This window comes from Manis pentadactyla, chromosome 12 (genome assembly GCF_030020395.1).
Source record: "Manis pentadactyla isolate mManPen7 chromosome 12, mManPen7.hap1, whole genome shotgun sequence".
NCBI lineage: Eukaryota > Metazoa > Chordata > Mammalia > Pholidota > Manidae > Manis > Manis pentadactyla.
In genome coordinates, this window is record NC_080030.1 from 72,141,683 (window position 1) to 72,168,478 (window position 26,796).

Here is a 26,796-nt window from a genome sequence, read left to right on the forward strand (position 1 = left end):
TGTAAGTCAGTGAAAACACTTCTACTCAGGGCAAATGAAAGTTTACAGTGTTTGGATGGTTTTCTTGATCCAAAATAACACTTAAAATATCTGTGAGGGTCCTCATTTAACTCTCAGAAGAGTTTATTTGGCCACATAGTGTATGTGTGTATTTGAATTTGACTGCTTTTTGGCAGGATTTTGTACCTTCTGTTTTCCACTCTGCTTTGTCTTGTGCCCACTTACCTTTCTATGCTTGGATCTTGAAGCCATTTACATTTGTAACCTTTGACATATAGGAATAGACACTGTTCTTTATACTTTTAAGGTAAATTAAATATTATTTCTCACATGTAAGCTTGTGATAAAATTTGGTGGCAAAGATTTTGAAGTTATATTCTCTAACACCTATAACCTATAAATTCACATATGAGGACTTTCTTTCTAGTGGAGCATAGGATGGCATATCTAGTCTAACTTAAGCATTGTTTAAGTTTCTTGTAGTCCTCTAAGATAAATTAGCTATAGAATGTATCTCTTTATAACTGAATGATTTTGACCTGCTTTATAGACTTGTTGCATTAAAGTTAATTAAATGTTTGTATATGACCATCAAAAAGTTTTTTTTTTATTCTAGTTTCTTGAGTCATTCTTAGAAGGTAAATTGAAAGCAGATTCAATTACCCATTGAAGCTACTCCTGTTAGCATATGATAACATGAGCTTAGAGGAGACTAGTTCTCTTGATATCTTCAGTATCAAAGTACCCCAGTGCATGCAGTTATCTTATCTAGAAGTGGGCACAGCACTTTCTAGTACTAGTTAAAAAGAACTAGATCCAAATCTTGGTGTTCCATTTTATAGAAATGAAGCAGTAATTTTTTAAAATTATTTATTTTTTAAGACATTATTGGTATACACTCTTATGAAGGTTTCACATGAAAAACAATGTGGTTACTACATTCTCTCATATTATCGAGTTTCCCACTCCGTACCCCATTGCAGTCACTGTCCATCAGTGTAGTGAGATGCCACAGAGTCACTATTTGCCTTCTCAATGCTACACTGTATGAAGTAGTAATTTTTATTATATGCTTTCATTGTTGGTATCATAGACTGTGTGCTTTTGTGTATTTTAAGGAACATTGTCTGTTGCTAAAGAGTCTTAAAAGTATTTTCATTACATTATGTTTGTTTGTTTTTTAATTACAATAGGAGAGAGAACTTGAGGCAAACAAAAAAGAAAAAATGAAAGAAGCTCAACTTGAAGCTGAAGTGAAGTTGTTGAGAAAAGAGAATGAAGCCCTTCGTAGACATATAGCTGTTCTCCAGGCTGAAGTTTATGGGGCAAGACTGGCTGCCAAGTACTTGGATAAAGAACTGGCAGGAAGGTGTGTAAAATGGGTTCCTTTTTAGTCTATGTGACAGATTGGATATTTACCGAGATATTGTGGTAAATGAAACATTAATTGTTACTGTAAGATTTATTTTACAGTTGGTTATAGCTTACTATTGCTATTGTTAACTTAATCTTGATAGCGTTATATATTATAGATATTTAGCCATACTAAGTAATTTCTGACACACACACACACACACACACACACACTAATAGAAACCTACTGTGAAATGCTAATAGCTAAGCTGCACTTTTCAGCCTCTTAGGAGGTTCCTGAGCATTAGTTGCAAAAGCTATTTGTGCTCAGTAATTCTTCTGAACTCTCTCTATAATGAAAATTATGATAATGAAAAACGAACTGAATCCATTCTTTTCCCAATATGAAGGGTCCAACAAATACAATTACTAGGACGAGATATGAAAGGACCTGCTCATGATAAGCTTTGGAACCAGTTGGAAGCTGAAATACATTTGCATCGTCACAAAACTGTCATCAGAGCTTGTAGAGGACGCAACGACCTGAAACGACCGATGCAGGCACCACCAGGCCACGTATGCTTGCTTAACTGCTGTCACTCAGCCTCTGCCTTCTTCCCTTAACCTGAAGTGCTTTCCATTTTTTTCCCTCTAGTAGTGTCTAAAACCTTTATTTAAAAAGTGAAAATGAGATTAAACTTTTAAAACAGGTACATATTTAAAGTTGTAAGAATCCATACTCTTTATAGACTTACCAATGCCCTGAAAGTGATATTTCTGCAGTCAGTGGACTATCGCTAGTAAATGCATATTGGTAGTACTTAAGCTCATATTTCAGAATGATCCTGGATCATGATTAGACATGTTTAAGTTTATTCTAAGCTTGGCAGAGAGTGTAGTCATATTGATCTGTAACTATTTTGGGTAGTTTGTTCAGGGAATTTTTGGTAACTGGATTAAAATGTAGTTTCTGAACTAACATTTACACCTGTTTGGTCTTCAGTTAAGATGGAATTTGAGATCTATGTCCAGTTGTCTTCTTCTGTAGTTAACATTATTCAGAAGCTTTCTTACCTGGATAAATCCTTTTTAAATTTCATTATGACAACTGCCTGATAATATAAACCTTAAAGTAATAAATGCATGTCTAACTCCTACCCAGTGGCTTACATATCTTACTACCAAGATAAAGTATGGCCTTAAATAGTAAAGTTTTTTGCCTTTGCAAAGATTATTATAAGAAGAATTCATATGAACATGGAGTTGGTGGAAGAGGAGTGGGGATTTGCAATAAGTACTTATGCCATTGCCTTCCCTGGGACGTTGGTAGGCCCCATTAATTTCTAAAGAGTGACCAGATGACAAAAGTTATTCTAAATACAGGAGTATGAACTTTAACCTGATAATCATGGGAGTTTTAAATAAAATGGCTTAATAAGATTTTACATTATTATATTTTTAATTGAAATATAGTGATACACAATTTTATATTGGTTTCAAGTATACAATGCAGTGGCTCAACAGTTATACACATTATTAATTCTCATCCCAACTAGTGCAGTTACTATCTATCATCATAGAAAAATGTATAAGATTTAGCATTATTTTAACAATTGCTTTGGTGATGTGAAAAGGATGTAATAGAAGAGTGCCTAATGGGAGTCGGGTAGGTAATCAAACTATAGCTACTGTAGTAATCCAAGGAGAAAGTGATGAGGGCAGTGGAAGTGTATTTAAGAAGAAGGATAGCCTTGAAAGAATTAGAGTCAAGAGGACTTAGTTACTACCTGTGCTTTTTAGTAAATAGGTGAGGGAGAAGAAAGAGTCTAGGTTTTTGGTGTGGGCAACTGAGTGAGATGATGGCATTCATTGATAAAGCAAGTAGAGGAAAAGGAGAGTTTTGGGGAAAAGATGATGAGATCAGTATTATACATGTAGTGCTTGAGATGCCAGTAGGATGGCCAAAACCCACAGTTTGATAGATGACTCTGGAATTCAGGAGAAAAGTCTGAGTTGAAGAAATATTAGGGAGATTGTCTGTTATTACTGAAATCATGGAATTGATCAAATCACTCAGGGGAAGTATATAGAAAGAAAAAAGAATAGGGGGCCAAGGATGGAGCGAAATTTTTATGGAGTGAGGGAACGAAATGGATCTCCAGAGGAAGAGCCTGGGATGGGGCTGTCAGCTATAGAGCATCTAGGAAAGTAGTGCAATGGAAACTAAGGAAGAGTGAGGTTTTCAAAGAGGGGGTAATGAATAGTACCAGCTTGCTGCAAGGTTCAGGTAGGCTAGTGACTAAAATGTGTTCATTGAATGTAGCATATTGGTTACCAGTGACTGAGAAGGCAAGTTCAGTGGAGCAAGTGGGATAAAACCATAATTACAGTTGATTGAATTAATAAATGTGTGAGGCAAGGAAGTAGATAAAGTTAGGATTAACTATGGAGATTAAGTAAAGATGGAGGGAGGATAGTAGCTAAAGAAGACAATAGGTGATTAAAGGTTTGTATTTTTTTTTCTCTTTTTATTTATTTATTTATTTATATTTTCTATTTTATTTTGGTATCATTAATCTATAATTACATGAGTGACATTATGGTTACTAGATTCCCCCCATCATCAAGTCCCCACCACATACCCCATTACAGCATAGTAAGATACTGTAGAATCACTACTGATTGAAGGGTTTTTATTTTGTTCTGTGTTTGTACATGGTCAGTATTTTAAAGCTAGAGGCTTAGAATTTGTTTACATGCTGAACAGGAAAAGAGCTTAGTAGAGAGGGAAAGGGGAAAGGTACCAGAGAAAGAATTATTAAGGGAGCAGGGTCCTTTATTTAAGAGGTAGACTCTAGAGCTCAGAGGAATGAAAAAGTAACTAATTATCCAATTGAAAATTTTGTTTTTAATTAAAATGGATATAGATCTTCAAGATATTCTCCAGTGATGATAAACAATTACTTTAATTTCTAGAAGATATTATCAGTTAATTTCTGGCAATCATTTCTTTTGTAATGTTCTACAGTTTAAAAAGAGATGTATCAGTATTAAAGAGATAAACAAAAGGGTGAGGAAATCATCTGTACATTTCACTATATGAATAGAACAACTATTTTCACTTTTCTAGTTGGTCTGTTAATTACTTTCCTAACACTATACCATGTATTCATTCTAGGAAATTGATAAAGATTTCTAAAAGCAAGTTATATAACATGGGTTTACTATTTTTGTACAGGTTTAATATTTAAGTAGTACTAATTTTTCTTTTTTTCCCCCAATAAGGATCAAGACTCTTTAAAGAAAAGCCAAGGTGTTGGTCCAATTAGAAAAGTTCTTCTCCTTAAGGAAGATCATGAAGGCCTTGGCATTTCAATCACAGTAAGAAGTAGTGCTTCCAGGCTCCTTTTCTACTGTTAATCTAGATGAATCATGCTCCTTTGTTGGACATCATTGGGAAATAAAGTATTCTGGATGTATATTCTAGATAACTGAATTTATCTTTTGTGTAAACTTTTTTTGGGTATATAAATCTTAATAACTGTTAAGTATTACTTTATAAAAATACTACTTTAGTAAGCATAGTTTAACATTTTCTTTATGGTTCAGGTTGTAGTTCTGTGCCATGTCCTGTGATGCCTCTAGGAGCCTTTGGGAATGGATATGATTGTTTTCTTCCATGTTAAATGCTAAGATTATATTATTATTTTCTTAAGAGTGTGCATTATCTTTCTCATGTCTCATTTCTTTGCTGTTGGATTTCACTGGCTCTTGGGTCCAACTATTCTTCCTTTTTAAATTTGATGCCTTTATAATCAGTTGTCTTGGGCAACAATCCTGAGACCAATCTATTATAAAGTACATATATTTGGAGTCATTTCATTGCTGTTCAGTGCTTTGTTCCAGATGAATGAAAAGGTTGTTTTACTCTAATCATCATTTGGTAATACTTAGGCACTGCATAAGTTCATTTGCTTTCTAGAATTGCTTAATGTAGGAATGTTTCTTAACAAAGAAAAGTTTATCAGGGGTACTTATTGAATATATACTATTTTTAATGCAGTGCCCTTAACATAAATTTTAGGAGAAACTAAACATGCATATACAGTCATATACACACATAATTAAGATACAAGCTAGAAAGGAAAGATACCAAATACTGCCTTTTATCAATTCTGCATTGCATATTTTTTCATATTTTAATATTTCTGAATTGAGATTCATCATAAAATCTTAAAACTGTTTTTGTGGTACATAAATAATGGTATGTCTTACCTTTCATAGTAATTCAGATCTGATAAAATCTAATAGTGCTGTGGACTACTAATACATAATATGTTTTCATGTATATTTAAAAGAGCTTAATGGATTGTAGATTTTTGGTTCTTCAACATCTTTTTCTTCCATTCTTTGGCCCTCAAATACATTTTAGAAAAACACATGGATGTTATTAATCATTTTACTGAGATAAATTTTTGATACTCAATAATTTATTTACCATTATATAAGTAGCAAATAAGATTTCACTCAGCACTTTTAGAGATAGTATAAGTGTTTACTGAAATACATTAAAAAAACATTTTATTGTTAGAATACTCTGTGGCTATACAAAGAGTAATCTGATTTACTGCTTTTTCTTTTTTCGTTAGGGTGGGAAAGAACATGGTGTTCCAATCCTCATTTCTGAGATCCACCCAGGGCAACCTGCTGATAGATGTGGAGGGCTGCATGTTGGAGATGCTATTCTGGCTGTTAATGGAGTTAACCTAAGGGACACAAAGCATAAAGAAGCTGTAACCATTCTTTCCCAGCAGGTAAGTTGCTTTATGTAATTAAAATGGGATCTATCAATTGGTTCTTTCTGAATCGATTGAATATTTTATACTTCCCTAGGAGGTTTCTCAAATAGTAAAGTATTTATATAGAGACATTAATTTCCTTTGATTTGGGGCTTTTATAGAAAACATTCAGCCAGATTTACAGAAAAAAGATTTTCTTTGCTCTTTTCCACAGCTGTATAGCTTTGAATAAATTACTTAAATCTTCTGTGCTGCAGTGTCCTTATCTGAAAGCTATAAGGAATAAGTCTGTTAATACATACCCAGTGCTTACTCAGGACAGGACCTGGTTCTTAGAAAGCAAAACATCATTAATGACTAAGACACTATATAAATATAGGTATTTCAGAAAAAACAAACAGTGCTAGATGTGAACTTTTTACAGCCGTGAATGTTTGAGTCCTTAGAACTCATTTAGTCCAGTGCTCTTATATAAAGTGAGTAAAGTAAGGTTCTTAGAGAGTTGTCTTGCCAATGGGTTTCACACCCGGGCAAGTGTGACCAAAGAAAATGACATCAAAACGTTCTTGGGATGAAAGGGTTACACCCAAATTTATTTCCAGGTGGCAGGTCAGTCACTAAAATCCCATTCACTGAGAGCGAGTCTGCAGGCAGCAAGACGTTCTCTGCCTCTGGGCCCCTCTCTCCGCACGGCTGTTCTCTGGGCTTCTCTGCACAGTTGTCCTGCACAGCCGTTCTCTGGGCCGCTCTGTCCACCCAGCCGTCCTCTGGGCCTCTGTCCTCAGTGCTGCCACCACTCCAGCCTCTGCTCTGCTCTCCTGCAGCCTTGCAGCCCTGACACCATATCGCACCCAGAGCCCTAGGCGGAGCTCTTTTTATAGTCAACAGCCATGTATTGCTCACAGGTGTGTAGTGAGCTAGTCAACCATGGCCAGGTGAGAATCCTGGCCAGAGGAACTCTCATTTTATCCACAAGAGTAAATTATTTACTCAAGGTTGCAAAGCAAAAAATCACAGTTAGGATTCATATCCAGGACCAAAGTCATATTTGTCACCCAGTATACTTATAAAGATTTTTTTTGTTTTAAATACGTGAAATCCATTTTATTCACAGTCATTGCATATTTTTATGTGGTCTCACCTGCCCTCTGAACATCTCAAAATGGATGTTATTCAGACAACTGCATCTATATGTATTCACAAACCAATTCACTTCTTCTACAGTAAGCTTACCTCTTGTCTCTAACTATCTTTTTTTTTTTTAGATAATTATTTTTTATTGAAGGGTAGTTGACGCACAGTATTACATTACATTAGTTTCAAGTGTACAACACAGTGATAAAACATTTATATACATAATTCTAGGTTCCAGCTATCACCCTACCAAGCTGTTACAATATCTTGACTATATTCCTTTTGCTATACATTACATCCCGGTTACTTATTTATTTTACCATTGGAAGTCTGTCCTTTTTTTTTTTTTTTTTTTTTGTGAGGGCATCTCTCATATTTATTGATCAAATGGTTGTTAACGACAATAAAATTCTGTATAGGGGAGTCAATGCTCAATGCACAATCATTAATCCACCCCAAGCCTAATTTTCGTCAGTCTCCAATCTTCTGAGGCATAACAAACAAGTTCTTACATGGAGAACAAATTCTTACATAATGAATAAGTTACATAGTGAACAGTACAAGGGCAGTCATCACAGAAACTTTCAGTTTTGCTCATGCATTATGAACTGTAAACAGTCAGTTCAAATATGAATACTCATTTGGTTTTTATACTTGATTTATATGTGGATACCACATTTCTCTCTTTATTATTATTTTTTTTAATAAAATGCTGAAGTGGTAGGTAGATACGAGATAAAGGTAGAAAACATAGTTTAGTGTTGTAAGAGAGCAAATGTAGATGATCAGGTGTGTGCCTGTAGACTATGTGTTAATCCAAGCTAGACAAGGGCAATAAAACATCCACATATGCAGAAGATTTCTCTCAGAACGGGGGGGTGAGGTTCTAAGCCTCACCTCTGTTGATCCCCAATTTCTCACCTGATGGCCCCCCCGCGACTGTGCCTGTCTTAGGTTGTTCCTCCCTTGAGGAATCTTACCCGTCTCTGGCTAACCAGTCACCTTCCGGGGCCATACAGGGAAATGTAAAGTTGGTAAGTGAGAGAGAAGCCTTATTGTTTGAAATGGTTAGCTTTTTATTTCTTTGCATATTTATGCCCTGTAGCTTCTATGCCCAGCATTTGTCTTGAGGTATCTTTACCACTTGGAAGAATTATGATACTCGGTAAATTTGATATGAGGCACGAATTCTATTTAAGGGTTGTAATTAGGAAGGAAGAAGAAAAGCTATAGAAGTAGCAGGTGGAAGAAAACATGGGAAGATTGATTATTTCTTTGACATATCTTCTTGTACAGTAACTTCGGCATGTATAGGTTTTAAGCTACTACTTAAATTGCGCACACACATTAACATAACAGGAGTATAGTTACATAACCAAAGCATATCTGTAATTACCATCCATCTCCAGTGAAACCAAGAAAACCAGTTAGGCACCTTAGGCATTTGTGAAAACTTATCTATGATATGGTGGATATTGTCCAACTGAACTTGAACAGTCTGAGAGAAATCAGACAAATTACAACAACCCATTCCTGGGGAATGTTCACATCCCTTATGTTCTTTTAACAGTAAATAGTCTGTAGTTGTAAGATTTTGGAGCGCTACAATTTGCACTTTTCCTAATTCTTGGTTGAGTTCCAACAGTATAGATCCAGTCAAATTTGTTGTTTTACTGTATGCACAGGCCAGCTTAGATATCTCCTTCATTCCCATGGCAAGTCCAGGAGCTGGTGGGATGAGTGCATCTACACCTGTAGTAGTGCATGGATCTTTGTTGGGGTTTTTTGATGATCATCTTCTTCATGAGTCTTCCAGAGAGTGCTGATGTTGGAAGTTCTTTTTCATATCGTATCTTAGTTCATTTTTGGGGTAGCCCAATTAGGCTTTGATCCTCTGTATAAACGCAAACAGACCCTTTGCCTACACTTTTATATGCCCTTTATACCCTTGTGTAGAACTTATTGGAGGTTACCACACAGGAACTGCCCTTTTTTTTTGTTTTGTTTTGTTTTGTTTTTGGTATCACTAATCTACACTTACATGATGAATGTTATGTTTACTAGGCTCTCCCCTATACCAGGTCTCCCCTATAAACCCCTTTACAGTCACTGTCCATCAGCATAGCAAAATGTTGTAGAATCACTACTTGCCTTCTCTGTGTTGTACAGCCCTCCCTTTTCTCCTACCCCCCCATGCATGTTAATCTTAATACTCCCCTACTTCTCCCCCCCCCTTATCCCTCCCTACCCACCCATCCTCCCCAGTCCCTTTCCCTTTGGTACCTGTTAGTCCATTCTTGAGTTCTGTGATTCTGCTGCTGTTTTGTTCCTTCAGTTTTTCCTTTGTTCTTATATTCCACAGATAAGTGAAATCATTTGGTATTTCTCTTTCTCTGCTTGGCTTGTTTCACTGAGCATAATACCCTCCAGCTCCATCCATGTTGCTGCAAATGATTGGATTTGCCCTCTTCTTATGGCTGAGTGGTATTCCATTGTGTATATGTACCACCTCTTCTTTATCCATTCATCTATCGATGGACATTTAGGTTGCTTCCAATTCTTGGCTATTGTAAATAGTGCTGCGATAAACATAGGGGTGCACTGATCTTTCTTATACTTGATTGCGGCATTCTTAGGGTAAATTCCTAGGAGTGCAATTCCTGGGTCAAATGGTAAGTCTGTTTTGACCATTTTGATGTACCTCCATACTGCTTTCCACAATGGTTGAACTAACTTACATTCCCACCAGCAGTGTAGGAGGGTTCCCCTTTCTCCACAGCCTTGCCAACATTTGTTGTTGTTTGTCTTTTGGATGGCAGCCATCCTTACTGGTGTGAGGTGATACCTCATTGTAGTTTTAATTTGCATTTCTCTGATAATTAGCGATGTGGAGCATCTTTTCATGTGTCTGTTGGCCATCTGTATTTCCTTTTTGGAGAACTGTCTGTTCAGTTCCTCTGCCCATTTTTTAATTGGGTTATTTGTTTTTTGTTTGTTGAGGCGTGTGAGCTCTTTATATATTCTGGACGTCAAGCCTTTATCAGATGTGTCATTTTCAAATATATTCTCCCATACTGTAGGGATCCTTTTTGTTCTATTGATGGTGTCTTTTGCTGTACAGAAGCTTTTCAGCTTAATATAGTCCCACTTACTCATTTTTGCTGTTGTTTTCCTTGCCCGGGGAGATATGTTCAAGAAGAGATCACTCATGTTTATGTCTAAGAGGTTTTTGCCTATGTTTTCTTCCAAGAGTTTAATGGTTTCATGACTTACATTCAGGTCTTTGATCCATTTGGAGTTTACTTTTGTATATGGGGTTAGACAATGGTCCAGTTTCATTCTCCTACATGTAGCTGTCCAGTATTGCCAGCACCACCTGTTGAAGAGACTGTCTTTTCGCCATTGTATGTTCATGGCTCCTTTATCAAATATTAATTGACCATATATGTCTGGGTTAATGTCTGGATTCTCTAGTCTGTTCCATTGGTCTGTGGCTCTGCTCTTGTGCCAGTACCAAATTGTCTTGATTACTGTGGCTTTGTAGTAGAGCTTGAAGTTGGGGAGTGAGATCTCCCCCTCTTTATTCTTCCTTCTCAGGATTGCTTTAGCTATTCGGGGTCTTTGGTGTTTCCATATGAATTTTTGAATTATTTGTTCCAGTTCATTGAAGAATGTTGCTGGTAGTTTCATAGGGATTGCATCAAATCTGTATATTGCTTTGGGCAGGATGACCATTTTGACGATATTAATTCTTCCTAGCCACGAGCATGGGATGAGTTTCCATCTGTTAGTGTCCCCTTTAATTTATCTTAAGAGTGACTTGTAGTTTTCAGAGTATAAGTCTTTCACTTCTTTGGTTAGGTTTATTCCTAGGTATTTTATTTTTTTGGATGCAATTGTGAATGGAGTTGTTTTCCTGATTTCTCTTTCTGTTGGTTCATTGTTGGTATATAGGAAAGCCACAGATTTCTGTGTGTTGATTTTGTATCCTGCAAATTTTCTGTATTCCGATATCAGTTTTAGTAGTTTTGGGGTGGAGACTTTAGGGTTTTTTATGTACAGTATCATGTCATCTGCAAATAGTGACAGTTTAACTTCTTCTTTTCCAATCTGGATTCCTTGTATTTCTTTGTTTTGTCTGATTGCCATGGCTAGGATCTCCAGTACTATGTTAAATAACAGTGGAGAGAGTGGGCATCCCTGTCTAGTTCCCGATCTCAGAGGAAATGCTTTCAGGTTCTCGCTGTTCAATTTAATGTTGGCTGTGGGTTTATCATAGATGGCCTTTATTATGTTGAGGTACTTGCCCTCCAGTCCCATTTTGCTGAGAGTTTTTATCATGAATGGATGTTGAACTTTGTCAAATGCTTTTTCAGCATCTATGGAGATGATCATGTGGTTGTTGTCTTTCTTTTTGTTGATGTGGTGGATGATGTTGATGGACTTTCGAATGTTGTACCATCCTTGCATCCCTGGGATGAATCCCACTTGGTCATGGTGTATGATCCTTTTGATGTATTTTGCTAATATTTTGTTGAGTATTTTTGCATCTACGTTCATCAGGGATATTGGTCTGTAGTTTTCTTTTTTGGTGGGGTCTTTGCCTGGTTTTGGTGTTAGGGTGATGTTAGCTTCATAGAATGAGTTTGGGAGTATCCCCTCCTCCTCTATTTTTTGGAAAACTTTAAGGAGAATGGGTATTATGTCTTCCCTGTATGTCTGATAAAATTCCGAGGTAAATCCATCTGGCCCGGGGGTTTTGTTCTTTTGTAGTTTTTTGATTACCGCTTCAATTTCGTTGCTGGTAATTGGTCTGCTTAGATTTTCTGTTTCTTCCTGGGTCAATCTTGGAAGGTTGTATTTTTCTAGGAAGTTGTCCATTTCTCCTAGGTTTCCCAGCTTGTTAGCATATAGGTTTTCATAGTATTCTCTAATAATTCTTTGTATTCCTGTGGGGTCCATCGTGATTTTCCCTTTCTTGTTTCTGATACTGTTGATTTGTGTTGACTCTCTTTTCTTTTTAATAAGTCTGGCTAGAGGCTTATCTATTTTGTTTATTTTCTCGAAGGTCCAGCTCTTGGTTTCATTGATTTTTGCTATTGTTTTATTCTTCTCAATTTTATTTATTTCTTCTCTGATCTTTATTATGTCCCTCCTTCTGCTGACCTTTGGCCTCATCTGTTCTTCTTTTTCGAATTTCGATAATTGTGACATTAGACCATTCATTTGGGATTGCTCTTCCTTTTTTAAATATGCTTTGATTGCTATACACTTTCCTCTTAAGACTGCTTTTGCTGTGTCCCACAGAAGTTGGGGCTTAGTGTTGTTGTCATTTGTTTCCATATATTGCTGGATCTCAATTTTGATTTGGTCATTGATCCATTGATTATTTAGGAGCGTGTTGTTAAGCCCCCATATGTTTGTGAGCCTCTTTGCTTTCTTTGTACAGTTTATTTCTAGTTTTATGCCTTTGTGGTCTGAAAAGTTGCTTGGTAGGATTTCAATCTTTTGGAATTTTCTGAGGCTCTTTTTGTGGCCTAGTATGTGGTCTATTCTGGAGAATGTTCCATGTGCACTTGAGAAGAATGTATATCCTGTTGCTTTTGGATGTAGAGTTCTATAGATGTCTATTAGGTCCATCTGCTCTACTGTGTTGTTCAGTGCTTCCATGTCCTTACTTATTTTCTGCCCAGTGGATCTATCCTTTGGGGTGAGTGGTGTGTTGAAGTCTCCTAGAATGAATGCATTGCAGTCTATATCCCCCTTTAGTTCTGTTCGTATTTGTTTCACATATGCTGGTGCTCCTGTGTTGGGTGCATATATATTTAGAATGGTTATATCCTCTTGTTGGACTGAGCCCTTTATCATTATGTAGTGTCCTTCTCTATCTCTTGTGACTTTCTTTGTTTTGAAGTCTATTTTGTCTGATATTAGTACTGCAACCCCTGCTTTCTTCTCACTGTTGTTTGCTTGAAATATGTTTTTCCATCCCTTGACTTTTAGTCTGTACATGTCTTTGGGTTTGAGGTGAGTTTCTTGTAAGCAGCATATAGATGGGTCTTGCTTTTTTATCCATTCTGTTACTCTGTGTGTTTTGATTGGTGCATTCAACCCATTAACATTTAGGGTGACTATTGAAAGATATGTACTTATTGCCATTGCAGGCTTTAAATTCGTGGTTACCAAAGGTTCAAGGTTAGCCTCTTTAGTACCTTACTGCCTAACTTAGCTCGCTTATTGAGCTGTTATATACACTGTCTGGAGATTCTTTTCTTCTCTCCCTTCTTGTTCCTCCTCCTCGATTCTTCATATGTTGGGTGTTTTGTGCTGTGCTCTTTCTAGGAGTGTTCCCATCTAGAGCAGTCCCTGTAAGATGTTCTGTAGAGGTGGTTTGTGGAAAGCAAATTCCCTCAGCTTTTTTTTGTCTGGGAATTGTTTAATCCCACCATCATATTTGAATGATAGTCGTGCTGGATACAGTATCCTTGGTTCAAGGCCCTTCTGTTTCATTGTATTAAATATATCATGCCATTCTCTTCTGGCCTGTAGGGTTTCTGTTGAGAAATCTGATGTTAGCATGATGGGTTTCCCTTTATAGGTGACCTTTTTCTCTCTAGCTGCTTTTAACACTCTTTCCTTGTCCTTGATCTTTGCCATTTTAATTATTATGTGTCTTGGTGTTGTCCTTCTTGGATCCTTTCTGTTGGGGGTTCTGTGTATTTCTGTGGTCTGTTCGATTATTTCCTCCCCCAGTTTGGGGAATTTTTCAGCAATTATTTCTTCTAAGATACTTTCCATCTCTTTTCCTCTCTCTTCTTCTTCTGGGGCCCCTATAATACGGATATTGTTCCTTTTGGATTGGTCACGCAGTTTTCTTAATATTGTTTCGTTCCTGGAGATCCTTTTGTCTCTCTCTATGTCAGCTTCTATGCGTTCCTGTTCTCTGATTTCAGTTCCATCAATGGCCTCTTGCATCCTATCCATTCTGCTTATAAACCCTTCCAGAGTTTGTTTCATTTCTGCGATATCCTTTCTGGCATCTGTGATCTCCCTCCGGACTTCATTCCATTTCTCTTGCGTATTTCTCTGCATCTCCGTCAGCATGTTTATGATTCTTATTTTGAATTCTTTTTCAGGGAGACTGGTTAGGTCTGTCTCCTTCTCTGGTGTTGTCTCTGTTATCTTTGTCTGCTTGTAGCTTTGCCTTTTCATGGTGGTAGGAATAGTTTGCAGAGCTGGGACGAGTGACGGCTGGAAGGACTTCCTTTCTTGTTGGTTTGTGGCCCTCCTCTCCTGGGAGAACAGCGGCCTCTAGTGGCTTGTGCTGGGCAGCTGGGTGCAGACAGGGTTTCTGCTTCCTGCCCGGCTGCTATGGAGTTAATCTCCGCTGTTGCCGTGGGCGTGGCCTGGCTCGGGCAGCTACTCCAAAGTGGTGGAGTCGCGTTGGAGCAGGAGCTGCTGGGAGGCTATTTATCTCCGTAAGGGGCCTCCCTGCTCCCTGCAGCCCAGGGGTTAGGATGCCCAGGGATCCCCGGATCCCCTACCTCTAGATTAAGTGTCCCGCCCTGCCCCTTTAAGAGTTCCAAAAGGCACCCGCCAAAACAAAACAACGACCACCAAAAAAAAAAAGAAAAAAAAATTTTTTAATTAAAAAAAAAAATTTTTTTTAATTTAAAAGAAAAAGGTGGTCGCTCGTTTTTCTTTATTATCCGGTGGCAGCCTCGGGCCTCTGCTAACAGGTCTTGCTGCCCTGTTTCCCTAGTATTGGGGTCCCTATCCCTTTAAGACTTCCTAAAAGCGCCCGCCAAAACAAAACAGCAAAAAAGCAAAAAAAAAATGGTTGCGCGCTTTTCTTCTGTCCTCTGACACCCGGCCTCCAGTGCCCGCTCACTGTTTTTGCTGCCCTGTTTTCCTAGTATCGAGCGCCCTGCACTCTGGCCCGGATGGCTGGGGCTGGGTGTTCGGCAGTCCTGGGCTCCGTCTCCCTCCCGCTCTGCCTGCTCTTCTCCCGCCGGGAGCTGGGGGGAGGGGCGCTCGGCTCCCGCGCGGCCGGGGCTTGTATCTTACCCCCTTCGTGAGGCGCTGGGTTCTCTCAGGTGCGGATGTGGTCTGGATATTGTCCTGTGTCCTCTGGTCTTTATTCTAGGAAGGGTTGTCTTTGTTATATTTTCATAGATATATGTTGTTTTGGGAGGAGATTTCCGCTGCTCTACTCACGCCGCCATCTTCCGCCCCTCCATAAAGATTTTTTTATGTCTGGTTTTTCCTTCAGCAATAGGGTTGAGGGAATTAGAGAGGTATTGGTAGTACATGGAGATGCTTGTTGGACCATCAGCATAGTATGCCACTGTAGAATTGACTCTCAAGAGTTGAAAGTAAATTTAAAGTTCATTAGGTTCAAGTCTACATGATGCATAAATCTCTTCAATATTACTTATTAAATAATTGTATTAAATGAAGGACTTGATGATAAAGCTCTCTGTTCCATTCTTATACACTGATGATTTTTAGAAAGTGCTTCTCAAGTAAAGGCCCAACGTCTGTGACAGCTACCCAGAGACCCAATTCTGTCATCTAGAACTTTACTGAAGACCACAGCATTATCCCTCTGTCTCCCAAAATGGTATTTAAAAAACTTACGTGCTAATAATGGAGATCTAAGAGTGCAGCTAGCCTCATTAAGTTACGGTTTCCTCAGCCGAACTTGTTTTACTTATCCAGTAGTAAGAGTGGGATGAATGGCAGCTGTGGCATAGTAGATACAAATAGGCAGTCATAAACTTTTAAGGAGAAGCAGAGCACATATTAAAATTCTGAAACATAACCTTAAGCTGCTGGAGCAGCAAAGAGCCTTTGAACAGCAGTAAAAATGGCATGCTTTCTTGTAAGCAAAGTCAGGCCATTATTTTCAGGATTATAAATACCAGACTTGTATGTGTTGTTTGTAGTGTCTTATTAAATAATAGTTACATCTTGGAATTTATTTAACAAAATAATCTAGCTTTATAAGAACATGAAGTTGTTATCGTATATAGTAATATAAATATTATACATTTAATCCAGTTAATTAGAACAAAGACTTCAGAGTCAAATTGCTCTTTTTCTGTTTTACTTGTTCATCCTATTGGGAGAGTTACCTCCTCTCTCCAGGACTCACACAGTTTCTCATATATGTAAAAGACTACAAGGGTTATTCTGAGGATTGAAGGATATAATTTTGCACAGTAAATATAGTAATAGCTATTATTTCTGAATGGAATACTAAACACTATGTATGTCTGGTACCCAGTGAAAGTTAAGAAAAGGTTTGAGACCTATTCAGTAAGAAACAAGGAATCACTGTGCATAAGTTTCTAAAATTAGTCAAGGAAAAGTTTGTGTGCTGTCCTTAGGTACAATTTTATTTAATATTTGAGTATTTCGATGATTTTCTGAACTGCTATGTACAGTACAAAATGGCAAAATGAATTTTAAACTTAATGTTTTTTCCAAGATTAAATTAAATAATTAAGCATCCTTTTATATTTTAAGCTTTTTAGCAAAAGTATTGTGGCCAGTAGAAAGAACTACTATAATATTAAAAGGAAATTACTTGTAGAGAGGATTAGTCTGGACACAATGACCTCTAAGTCCCCTTCTGCCTCTTAAGAGTCAAGAGTTTCATTATTTGTTGCCTTGAGAAGAGCTACATCTGAGGTCTGACTACTCACTCCTGTTTGTCACCCCAAAGAATTTGGGAATCTGTTTTAAAATATAATTATAACAAGTTGACATCTTCATTTTCTTTCCCCATTTTAGAGAGGAGAGATTGAATTTGAAGTAGTTTATGTGGCTCCTGAAGTGGATTCTGATGATGAAAATGTAGAGTATGAAGATGAGAGTGGTCATCGTTACCGACTGTATCTTGATGAGTTAGAAGGAGGGAGTAATCCTGGTGCTGGTTGCAAAGACACAAGTGGGGAAATCAAAATGCTACAAGGTAAAAGTCACTCTAAAGTTTATTATTAATGTATTTATTGTTGAAAAATTGTAAAATATGAAGGCCACAGTTTCCCTAAGATGGGGAACAAAACAAGGATGCCCACTCTCCCTGCTTTTATTCAACATACTACTGGAGGTCCTCTCCACGGCAATCAGACAACACAAAGAAATAAAAGGCATCCAGATTGGTAAGGAAGAAGTTAAACTGTCACTGTTTGCAGATGACATGATATTGTACATAACAAACCCTAAAGAATTCACTCCAAAACTACTAGAACTAAATACCTGAATTCAGCAAAGTTGCAGGTTACAAAATTAATACACAGAAATCTGTTGCATTCCTATACACTAACGATGAACTAGCAGAGAAATCAGGAAAACAATTCCATTCATAATTGCATTAAAAAGAATAAAGTACCTAGGAATAAACCTAACCAAGGAAGTGAAAGACCTATACCTTGAAAACTACACTCTTAAGAGAAATTAAAGAGGACTCTAATAAATGGAAATTCATCCTATGCTCTTGGGTAGGAAGAATTAATATTGTCAAAATGGCCATCCTGCCCAAAGCAATCTACGGATTCAATGCAACCCCTATCAGAATACTGACAGCATTCTTCAACGAACTGGAACAAATAGTTTTAAAATTCATATGGAACCACAAAAGATCCCAAATAGCTAAAGCAATCCTGAGAACAAGGAATAAAGCAGGGGAGATCTCGCTTCCCAACTTCAAGCTCTACTACAAAGCCACAGTAATCAAGATAATTTGCTACTGACACAAGAACACACCCATAGACCAGTGGAACAGAACAGAGTCCAGATATTAAACCAAGCATATATGGTCAGTTAATATATGATAAAGGAGCCATGGGTATACAATGGGGGAAATGACAGCCTCTTCAACAGCTGGTGTTGGCAAAACTGGACAGCTACATGTAAGAGAATGAAACTGAATTATTGTCTAACCCCGTACACAAAAGTAAACTCAAAGTGGATCAAAGACCTGAATGTAAGTCATGAAACCATAAAACTCTTAGAAAAAAACATAGGCAAAAATCTCTTGGACATAAACATGAGTGACTTCTTCATGAACATATCTCCCCAGGCAAGGGAAACAAAAGCAAAAATGAACAAGTGGGACTATATTAAGCTCAAAAGCTTCTGTACAGCAAAGGACACCATCAATAGAACAAAAAGATATCCTACATGATGGGAGAATATTTTCATAAATGACATATCTGATAAGGGGTTGACAGCCAAAATATATAAAGAGCTCATGCACCTCAACAAACAAGTAGCAAATAAGCCAATTAAAAAATGGGCAGAGGATCTGAACAGACACTTCTCCAAAGAAGAAATTCAGTGGGCCAACAGGCACATGAAAAGATGCTCCACATTGCTAGTCATCAGAGAAATGCAAATTAAAACCACAGTGAGATTACTTCACACCAGTAAGGACGGCCACCATCCAAAAGACAGACAACAACAAATGTTGGCGAGGTTGTGGAGAAAGGGGAACCCTCCTACACTGCTGGTGGGAATGTAAACTAGTTCAACCATTGTGGAAAGCAGTATGGAGGTTCCTCAAAAAACTCAAAATAGAAATGCCATTTGACCCAGGAATTCCACTCCTAGGAATTTACCCTAAGAATGCAGCAGCCCAGTTTGAAAAAGACATGCACCCCTATGTTTATTGCAGCACTCTTTACAATAGCCAAGATTTGGAGGCAACCTAAGAGTCCATCAGTAGATGAATGGATAAAGAAGATGTGGTACATATACACAATGGAATATTGTTCAGCCATCAGAAGAAAACAAATCCTACCATTTGCAACAACATGAATGGAGCTAGAGGGTATTATGCTCAGTGAAATAAGCCAGGCGGAAAAAGACAAGTGTCAAATGATTTCACTCATATGTGGAATATAAGAACAAAGAAAAATGAAGGAACAAAACAGCAGCAGACTCAGAGAACCCAAGAATGAACTAACAGTTAACCAAAGGGAAAGGGACTGGGGAGGATGGGTGGGAAGGGAGGGATAAGGGGGAAAAAGGGGCATTACGAGTAGCACACATAATGTCGAGAGGGGGCACGGGGAAGGCAGTATAACACAGAGAAGATAAGTAGTGATTCTATAGCATCTTACTACATGATCGACAGTGACTGTAATGGTGTATGTGGTGGGGACTTGATAATGGGGAGAGTCTAATAACCATAATGTTGCTCATGTAATTGTACATCAATGATATCAAAATGAAAAAATAAATTTAAAAAATGAAGGCTATAGATGTTCTTCAGTAACACTTTTAATGATGGGGATACCATCATTAACAGAATAAATAGCTTTCCCTTGCTTACAGTTTTTATTATATACTATGGTAACTATGCCAAAATTTTATTTACATATAATTCTAGTAGATTCATCTTGGACTTCAAGACAAGTGTATTACCAGTTACTGAACTACAAGTGAACCTTGAAAAATAAATAAAATTCAAGTTTTCTATACTCTGAAAGAAGACCAACATAACTTTTAGAGTAGATACATCTTAGTGTCATCTTGGTGTCTTAGTGCAAATTCTTCTCCAGTAATATAATGATTTATAGGCTAAATATGATTAAGTGATGAAATGTCTTATGGTTGTTACTAGAACCAGGATATGTGATCTTGAGCATTTTTGGTTTACTTCCTTTGCTAGTATTTACATATTATTTTAAAGAAAAATTCTAGCACTTTTTTTACATAGAACAGTCGTTCTTAAATTGAGTTCCATAGATCTTTAGGGGTCTCTGATACTTTTCAGGGGATTCATGAGATCAAAGCTTTTCATAATAATGCTAAGACATTATTTACCTTTTTTTGCTGTATTGTAATTTACACCAGTGGTGCAAAAGCAATGGGGGTAAAACTACTGGTGCCTCCATATGAACAAGGCAGTGGCACCACTGTACTACGAGTTTGAAAGTTTCCCAACACTTAAAGAACTCTTCTAATAAAATCAGTGGTGATATTAATGAATGTGATTTTTTTGATACAGTAAAATGAAACGTGTCAACTTTGAATTGCTGCAAAGCTCAGTGATCTAATGTTTTTCAAGTGACTAGTGCCTGAAATTACAAAGTCCTGCATGGTTAAGAGCCATTCAAAGTGCAAGATAAACAAATAGATTTTAATGTGACAGCATGTAGAAAGTTCACTATATGGTTTCAAATTCTATATTGTCAAATTTTGGTATAATGTCAAAGAAGAATGTTGACAGTTATCTGAAAACACTGTTAAACCACTCTTCCCTCGTCCAACTACATGTATGAGGGTGAATGAGCTTTCTTCATATACTTGTAATAGCTTGAGCAAAAGCAAATATGAGTAACCAGCTCGCCTATAAAACTAGACATTAAGGATGTGCAAAATTGTAAATTCTACTCTTTAAATTTTTTAGAAAATAGTTATTTTCACTAAACAAATATGTTAACATTTATTGAATTTCTTGTCATTTTTAACAAAGTCAGACTTTTTTTTAGATGTTTCAGTTTTAATTGCTAATATGGTAAACATCAGTATCCCACAGAACATTAATAACCCACATGAGCAAAAGTCTTTGGAGTCTTCTGTACTTACTAAGAGGGTCAAGGCATCCTGAGATCAAAAATTGTGAGAACTTCTTGCATAGTAAACTGATGAACTATTGCCCTTTTGGTAAACTGGTATGTTATGAATTATCTACACAAAGACAGCAGTAGTAATTATTCTCCCCAAGCGTCTTGAACAAAACTATTGTCTGAGCGGTATGTCCAAACCTACATGTTGGGCTGCTCTTCCTGTGATTTCATTGTCTTTCACCCTTTCTACTTGTTTTGTCAGGATTAGAAGCCTTTTTGCAGTTGAGGCCAGAAGACTTTCCTGTCACTTCTATAAGTTGCAGATCTTTTAAAATGTTGCTCATATTACCAAAAATATATGCTCATGTGAAATATTACTTAATATTAACTGGTTCAAATCACACACAAATCCATTGGTTATTGTTTAGCACATGTCCATACTTCACAGCTCTCTAAGCAGATGACATAGTAAGTTTTCATTTATTTGCAAGCCTATTGTCTGTTTTGTAGATTGAACAAAATCAGTTTTATCTGGACATTTTTTTTGCCAACAAACTAGATTTATAGTGATAAACTAGTATGTTCCTCAGTGAACTGAAGTTACATAATTTGAAAACAAAATGTAAAAGAAAAAATACAGTTTACAGTTCAACAGATACTTGCATAAGTAGAATTGAATTTCACAGTTGTGTGTGTTCAGTTCTAAGCTTCATGGAAAATTTGGTAGGAACTTTTATACAATTTTTAGATAGGCCCAGTAGATAATATTTAAAAATCTGTACAGTGTTTGATATCTGCTGTAAGAAGAAAGAATTCCTTTGTCAGAATTGCTAACTTGGTTAATCTAGGAATCTGTTAATTGCCATTACTATTATTGAGAGTGGACAATTACTTTGTTTTTACTCAGTAAAATTATTGGGCTCCTTTTTTTTAAAGACTAAAAAATGTCTTTTTTTTTTTTTTCTGTTTCTTTCAGGATTTAATAAGAAGTCAGTAACTGATGGACATGAAAATGGAGACCTAGGAACTTCGAGTGAAACTCCACTAGAAGACAGTGCTTCTAAACTAGATGATATGCACAGTCTGTATCACAAAAAATCTTACTAAATTGACTGTTATCTCCGGACAAGATCATTAATCAGACTCTTCTGAATTTGGGGCACTCGGGAATATGGTGCCAAAGGCTGTACAAGATCAAGGGAGGCTGTTGCCTGAATGAAAGGCGGGTACCTCAGGGCTTCATGTGAACAATTATAAGTGCATAAACTCTCTGTTTTCTGTACTATACCATAATTAGCTATTGCATGTAAATCAATTTTGATTTTCTTAAAATTGTAAAGCACCAAAGCATGTGTTTCCCAGAGGTATGTTACTAGAGTCTTAAGTACCAAATGAAGCACTACTGTTTTATTTGGTTCCTTTTCCATTTAGTAGAAGGACACTGCTAACTGGAATTTTATAAGACATAGCCCTTAAATACAAGAGAGTAAATGAATTCATATTATGTATTCCAGATGTTAAGTGTGGTGTTTCAAAGGACAGAACTTGACTCAATGAATTGCAGAAATGTAGGCTTGACTTATGTTTTTTTTTAATTGAAATACTGGTTTTGGTTTTTTTAAATTTATTGTGCATCCTGATAGCTTAATCAGTTCTTAATGATCATTATGGTAATGACTTTGCCTTTCAGTTTTATTAAGTGCAGTACAAAATAGTTTTTTTAAGCAATCCTTTATCAATCAATTTTGCACTAGAAATAGTTTCCAAAAAGTTACTGTACATTGTACTTTTCTGGTTTTTAAAAGAAATGCAGATGAGTGTAAAGTATCTGTTGTCAGTTATGTTGATCTGTGTGCATGGTATTGGAGCATTATTTTATTGATGTTTAGTGTCAAATGTTTTTTTCTGAGACCGACAAAAAACAATTTTATACATTTTGAGTTGTTCATAAAGCTTGTCCTGTTGTGGTAGTCCTGGCACTTAAAGACACATCTTTCTGGCAGTAAAGCTCAAATATATTCCTATGTCAATGAAATACATTGCATTCAAACTGCAGTTTTCTCTGAAAGTAACTGATTTGCCAATGGTCTTAAAAAGCTGACTGAACAAGATAAGGTGAAGACATTGTGATAAGGTTATTGCTTTGGTTGGCCTTTTATGTCAGTGTATGTTTGACTAAAGTGCTTGTTATATGCAAACTTCAGATTTGCGAATTCTCTTATCCCAGGATTATGCATGGAGTGCCTGCTGTCTTACTGTTCTGCAGGCCACTATATCCTGCTGGGGAATGTGAAAACATTGCATTTAAAGAGGTGATAGTTTTGCCACTATCACTGTTCTAAAGGATACACATTTAGGGGAATATTAAGTGGGAGAAAGCCTACTACATGGCTTTGAGTATATCGGTATCTTCATTTCTAATATTCCAATGTTATGTGATATAAAACACACTTTGTCTTTCCTAGATGCACTGTATATTTGTTCATAGATAAATCTATAAAATGTATATACTTCATTTGGTGGTTTTGCTATTTATAAATTTTATGTTTTAACTTGCTCATTGATGGTTTGTTCTGGGTGGTTTTGTTTAGCTGTAGATCACTATGTTAATTTGTAATAGAAATGCATTTCATAGTATATATTGTTACTGATATTGAAATACTTCATAGCATTACATTGCCTCTAAGCAAAAGCTAGTATTTAATTGTACAACTGAATAAGCAAACTCTACATTATTGTTTGCTCTTGACAGGTAAGGCCTCTTAAAAAAAAAAAACTTTTCTGTACACATTCCTCTATTCCAAACACATATCCCTATGCATGACATGAGATCAGCAAACTAGATTATAGCCAGTGTATTCATTGTCAAAAAATAATTTTCACATTGTAGTCCATCTGAAAACTTTTTTGTTGTGACTTGAAACCATGTTATTCTTATCTTTTTAAAACACAGCCTGGGATGGGATGACCATGTCATTTTCTCAGAGAATATCCTTTATTTGCTATGACTGAATCCTTAGGAAATATTATCTAAAAACTTTTGATTTTTTTAGAACTATCCAATAAGACTATGAAGAGTTTTTGTAAAGCCTCAAGTTGGCATTTCTATGAGGATGCTGTGTAATGTGAAGGATTGTATGAGATGGTTATGATATAAACTTGCAAGGGCAGATAAGCAGAGTGAAAAATTTTCTGGGTAGTTTGAAATTGCACAGGTCAGTTCCCTTTTCATTCCGGCTCCACCTTGGTTTGCAAGCCTGCATGAGACAACTATTGCTCAGAAGCTACTGTATTTCCTGTCAGGTGTTTAGAAAATAGCCAGTTAAAAGTTCATTTTAGAATATATGGTTTTTGGGGAATGAAGTAAATACAGACTTTTTCCAAAGGACTGAATGAGAAGCAGTTTTTATGTTTTCACACTTACAGGAAAGAAACTCATAACACTCAAGTTTCTAGCACAAAACCAAACAGATAAGGAGAGAACTGTTACAAAGCCATTACAATTTGAAAGGAAAAGAAAAACACAAATGCACACACAAACAGAATAGTTAAGAAAAAAATTTCAGTACTGAGTGTAAGGGTAGTATGTATTTTAACCTCTGAAATTCTCTTCCAGGGTATCTCTTGTGAATATGATGAAAAAACATTTGGGTTATGAGACTTACTAAAATAGACTCAAGAGAGATGAAAATTTTGAGTCTTGTAATTATAACTAACAGTTGTCCAAAGTTAGCACAGCTTATCCTTGGTGCTGGGTTTATTCTCACAGTGGACTTTTGTTTTCATGTTCAGAAACAAAGTGTATTGATTCATGTGTAAGTTGCACATTATTTGGCATCCTTATTATGTAATCTACTATTCCACCTATCCAGTCTTCCACTTAGGGTCAGCCTCAAATCTATAGGATTTATGATAAATGTATTATATCCAGTTAAGTTGAGTTTAATATTTTTTTATCAGCTTGTAAATAAAGATGGCATCTTCTACATTAAAATGGTATCTCATTTTTAAAAAAATAAACACTTTGCATTTCTGTGGCATTAAATATTTGGTTTATTACTTATTTCTAGTAGCTTCTGTTACTTGTACCAACAAGTCATAAAGTCCATGCAAAGGCTGAAAGTGGTTACTCTAATAGAACTTTTTTTTGGCAGTAATTAACGGATTTTAGGAACTGTTTATTCTGAGTCTGTTAAATACCTTGGTTGGAAGGAACTGCCAGAGCAACCGTGGGACCAGTTTTCTGTTGAAATTTAGCAGATGGCAAAACTAGTCTTGGGTTAATTTTGTGTTACAAATACGATAGCCAATGTTATCTGTGAGGATAACATTGATAAAAATGAGAAAACCAATGCTATTAGATTCTTTGTAAGAGGATATTCTTCCATTTTATCATCTAGGCCTATATAATTCAGAAGTTCCTAAATCATACATAAAGTAATTTTTACGAACATCTGTAAACTGTTCAATTTCTTTGCTTCACAAATTTCGCATATGGTCATTTATAGTCAACCAAAGAACTAGGTAAAATGTGTAGAAATGCCTTTTCTTTGCTGAGGGTATTTGAGGTCTATCAGGAAGACAAACTTACAAATGGTATTTCAAGTATTAATTTTCTAAAATAACGAGTTATAGAGCATTTATACTTTTTGTGGTAACTAACTTTAATTTAGTCCTAATACAACATGCTGTCTATATGTTAGTTTAAGCTCTCAATGTACCAAGAAATTTGTCTTTTTCCTAGTATTACAACCACAAATACTGTTGAATTTATGAAATGTAAGAGATAATTTGCATTTTCATTGTTAATCAGTGATCTAGGTGGATTTATAACTAACTCTTTTTAACTAAAAGGTTTTGCCAATTACCACATTCTGTTGGTGTTAAATACTTGTTTGATAATCTTCTTCAGGTGTATTTTGAGAGCTATTCTTGTGGTTGGCAGCCACGAGAAAGCATCTTTCATATTTCCAGCAGGAGGCAGTACAACTGCTCAGGCCGCCCTGCTGCTGCGCTCCGCAGTCCATCCCCACGTGATGGCAGAGGCCTCGCCTCTCACACACTGTCCCCAGCCGGTGACTGATGATGACAGGGATGTGGCTCTGTGGCTTGAGGACTGCTTGATGGTCTTCCAGACTCCTTGGGGTTACATTATAGTCTAAGTTGCTTTGATCCAACCTTCTTTCCTCCACTCCCCTGAGGTCATACCTGCATCAGTATCTGGCTGCCTCCCAGTGTCCCACCAACCCCAACTCCGTCGTTTTTCCTCACCAGCATTGTCCCTAACAAGTCTGTTACAGGTGATCCTTCATTGTCTTGGTGGCGGCTGCGTGGAGGACCCAGACTAACACAGTGGACTAGGAGTGAGGTCTGAGGAGAAGGGTTAATTTGGAGGTTAGGAACTGGCTCATCTCCCACCCAGAGGTGAAGAGGATGACATCTGGTTGGTAGATGGGGCACTTACAGTCCTTGGCACAAAGTCATCTTTCAGTTACTAAACATTTCACAGATGGTGTGGAGAAAAGGTTTAACAGCGGGCCTGAATCGTTATCCTTAGAAAGGCCTGCTTGCAAGAATCACCTTTAGCTAGTGTCCAGCAATTTGATTTTGGGAGTGTTGCCCTCATTCCCTAACTGCTAAGGTGGTCCACTGTGCCTGAAATGTTTGTACAAACACCTTTCCTTCTGGGAATCTGCAATTTTGGTACATGCCAGATGGACAATGCCTATGTGACAGCCCGATAAAACCCTGGATTCCTATGCCCAGGCTTAGGCAAGCTTCCCTGGTGTACAATATACATGTTACATACCTTTGCTGGAGGAATTAAGTTCATCATGTGTGACTCCATTGGGAGAAGATTCTTGGAGATTGTGCCTGGCTTCCTCTGGACTTGTTCATGTGCCTTTTCCCTTTGCTGGTTTTGCTTG

The 26,796-nt window shown here is 36.9% G+C and overlaps 1 protein-coding gene across 2 annotated transcripts in view; it reads left to right on the top strand.

The window, feature by feature from the left end:
- The window catches only part of GOPC (golgi associated PDZ and coiled-coil motif containing), a 43,555-nt gene extending 18,641 nt beyond the window's left edge, over positions 1 to 24,914 (top strand). For both annotated transcript variants that reach the window (XM_036925036.2, XM_036925037.2), the window contains 6 exons: positions 1,194 to 1,369; positions 1,764 to 1,929; positions 4,639 to 4,734; positions 6,003 to 6,167; positions 17,085 to 17,265; positions 21,846 to 24,914. In XM_036925036.2, the coding sequence (XP_036780931.2) occupies positions 1,194 to 1,369; positions 1,764 to 1,929; positions 4,639 to 4,734; positions 6,003 to 6,167; positions 17,085 to 17,265; positions 21,846 to 21,976 (915 nt within the window). In that variant the 3' untranslated portion in view covers positions 21,977 to 24,914. The remainder of the gene's footprint in view (positions 1 to 1,193; positions 1,370 to 1,763; positions 1,930 to 4,638; positions 4,735 to 6,002; positions 6,168 to 17,084; positions 17,266 to 21,845) is intronic.
- Positions 24,915 to 26,796: the final 1,882 nt, after the last annotated feature.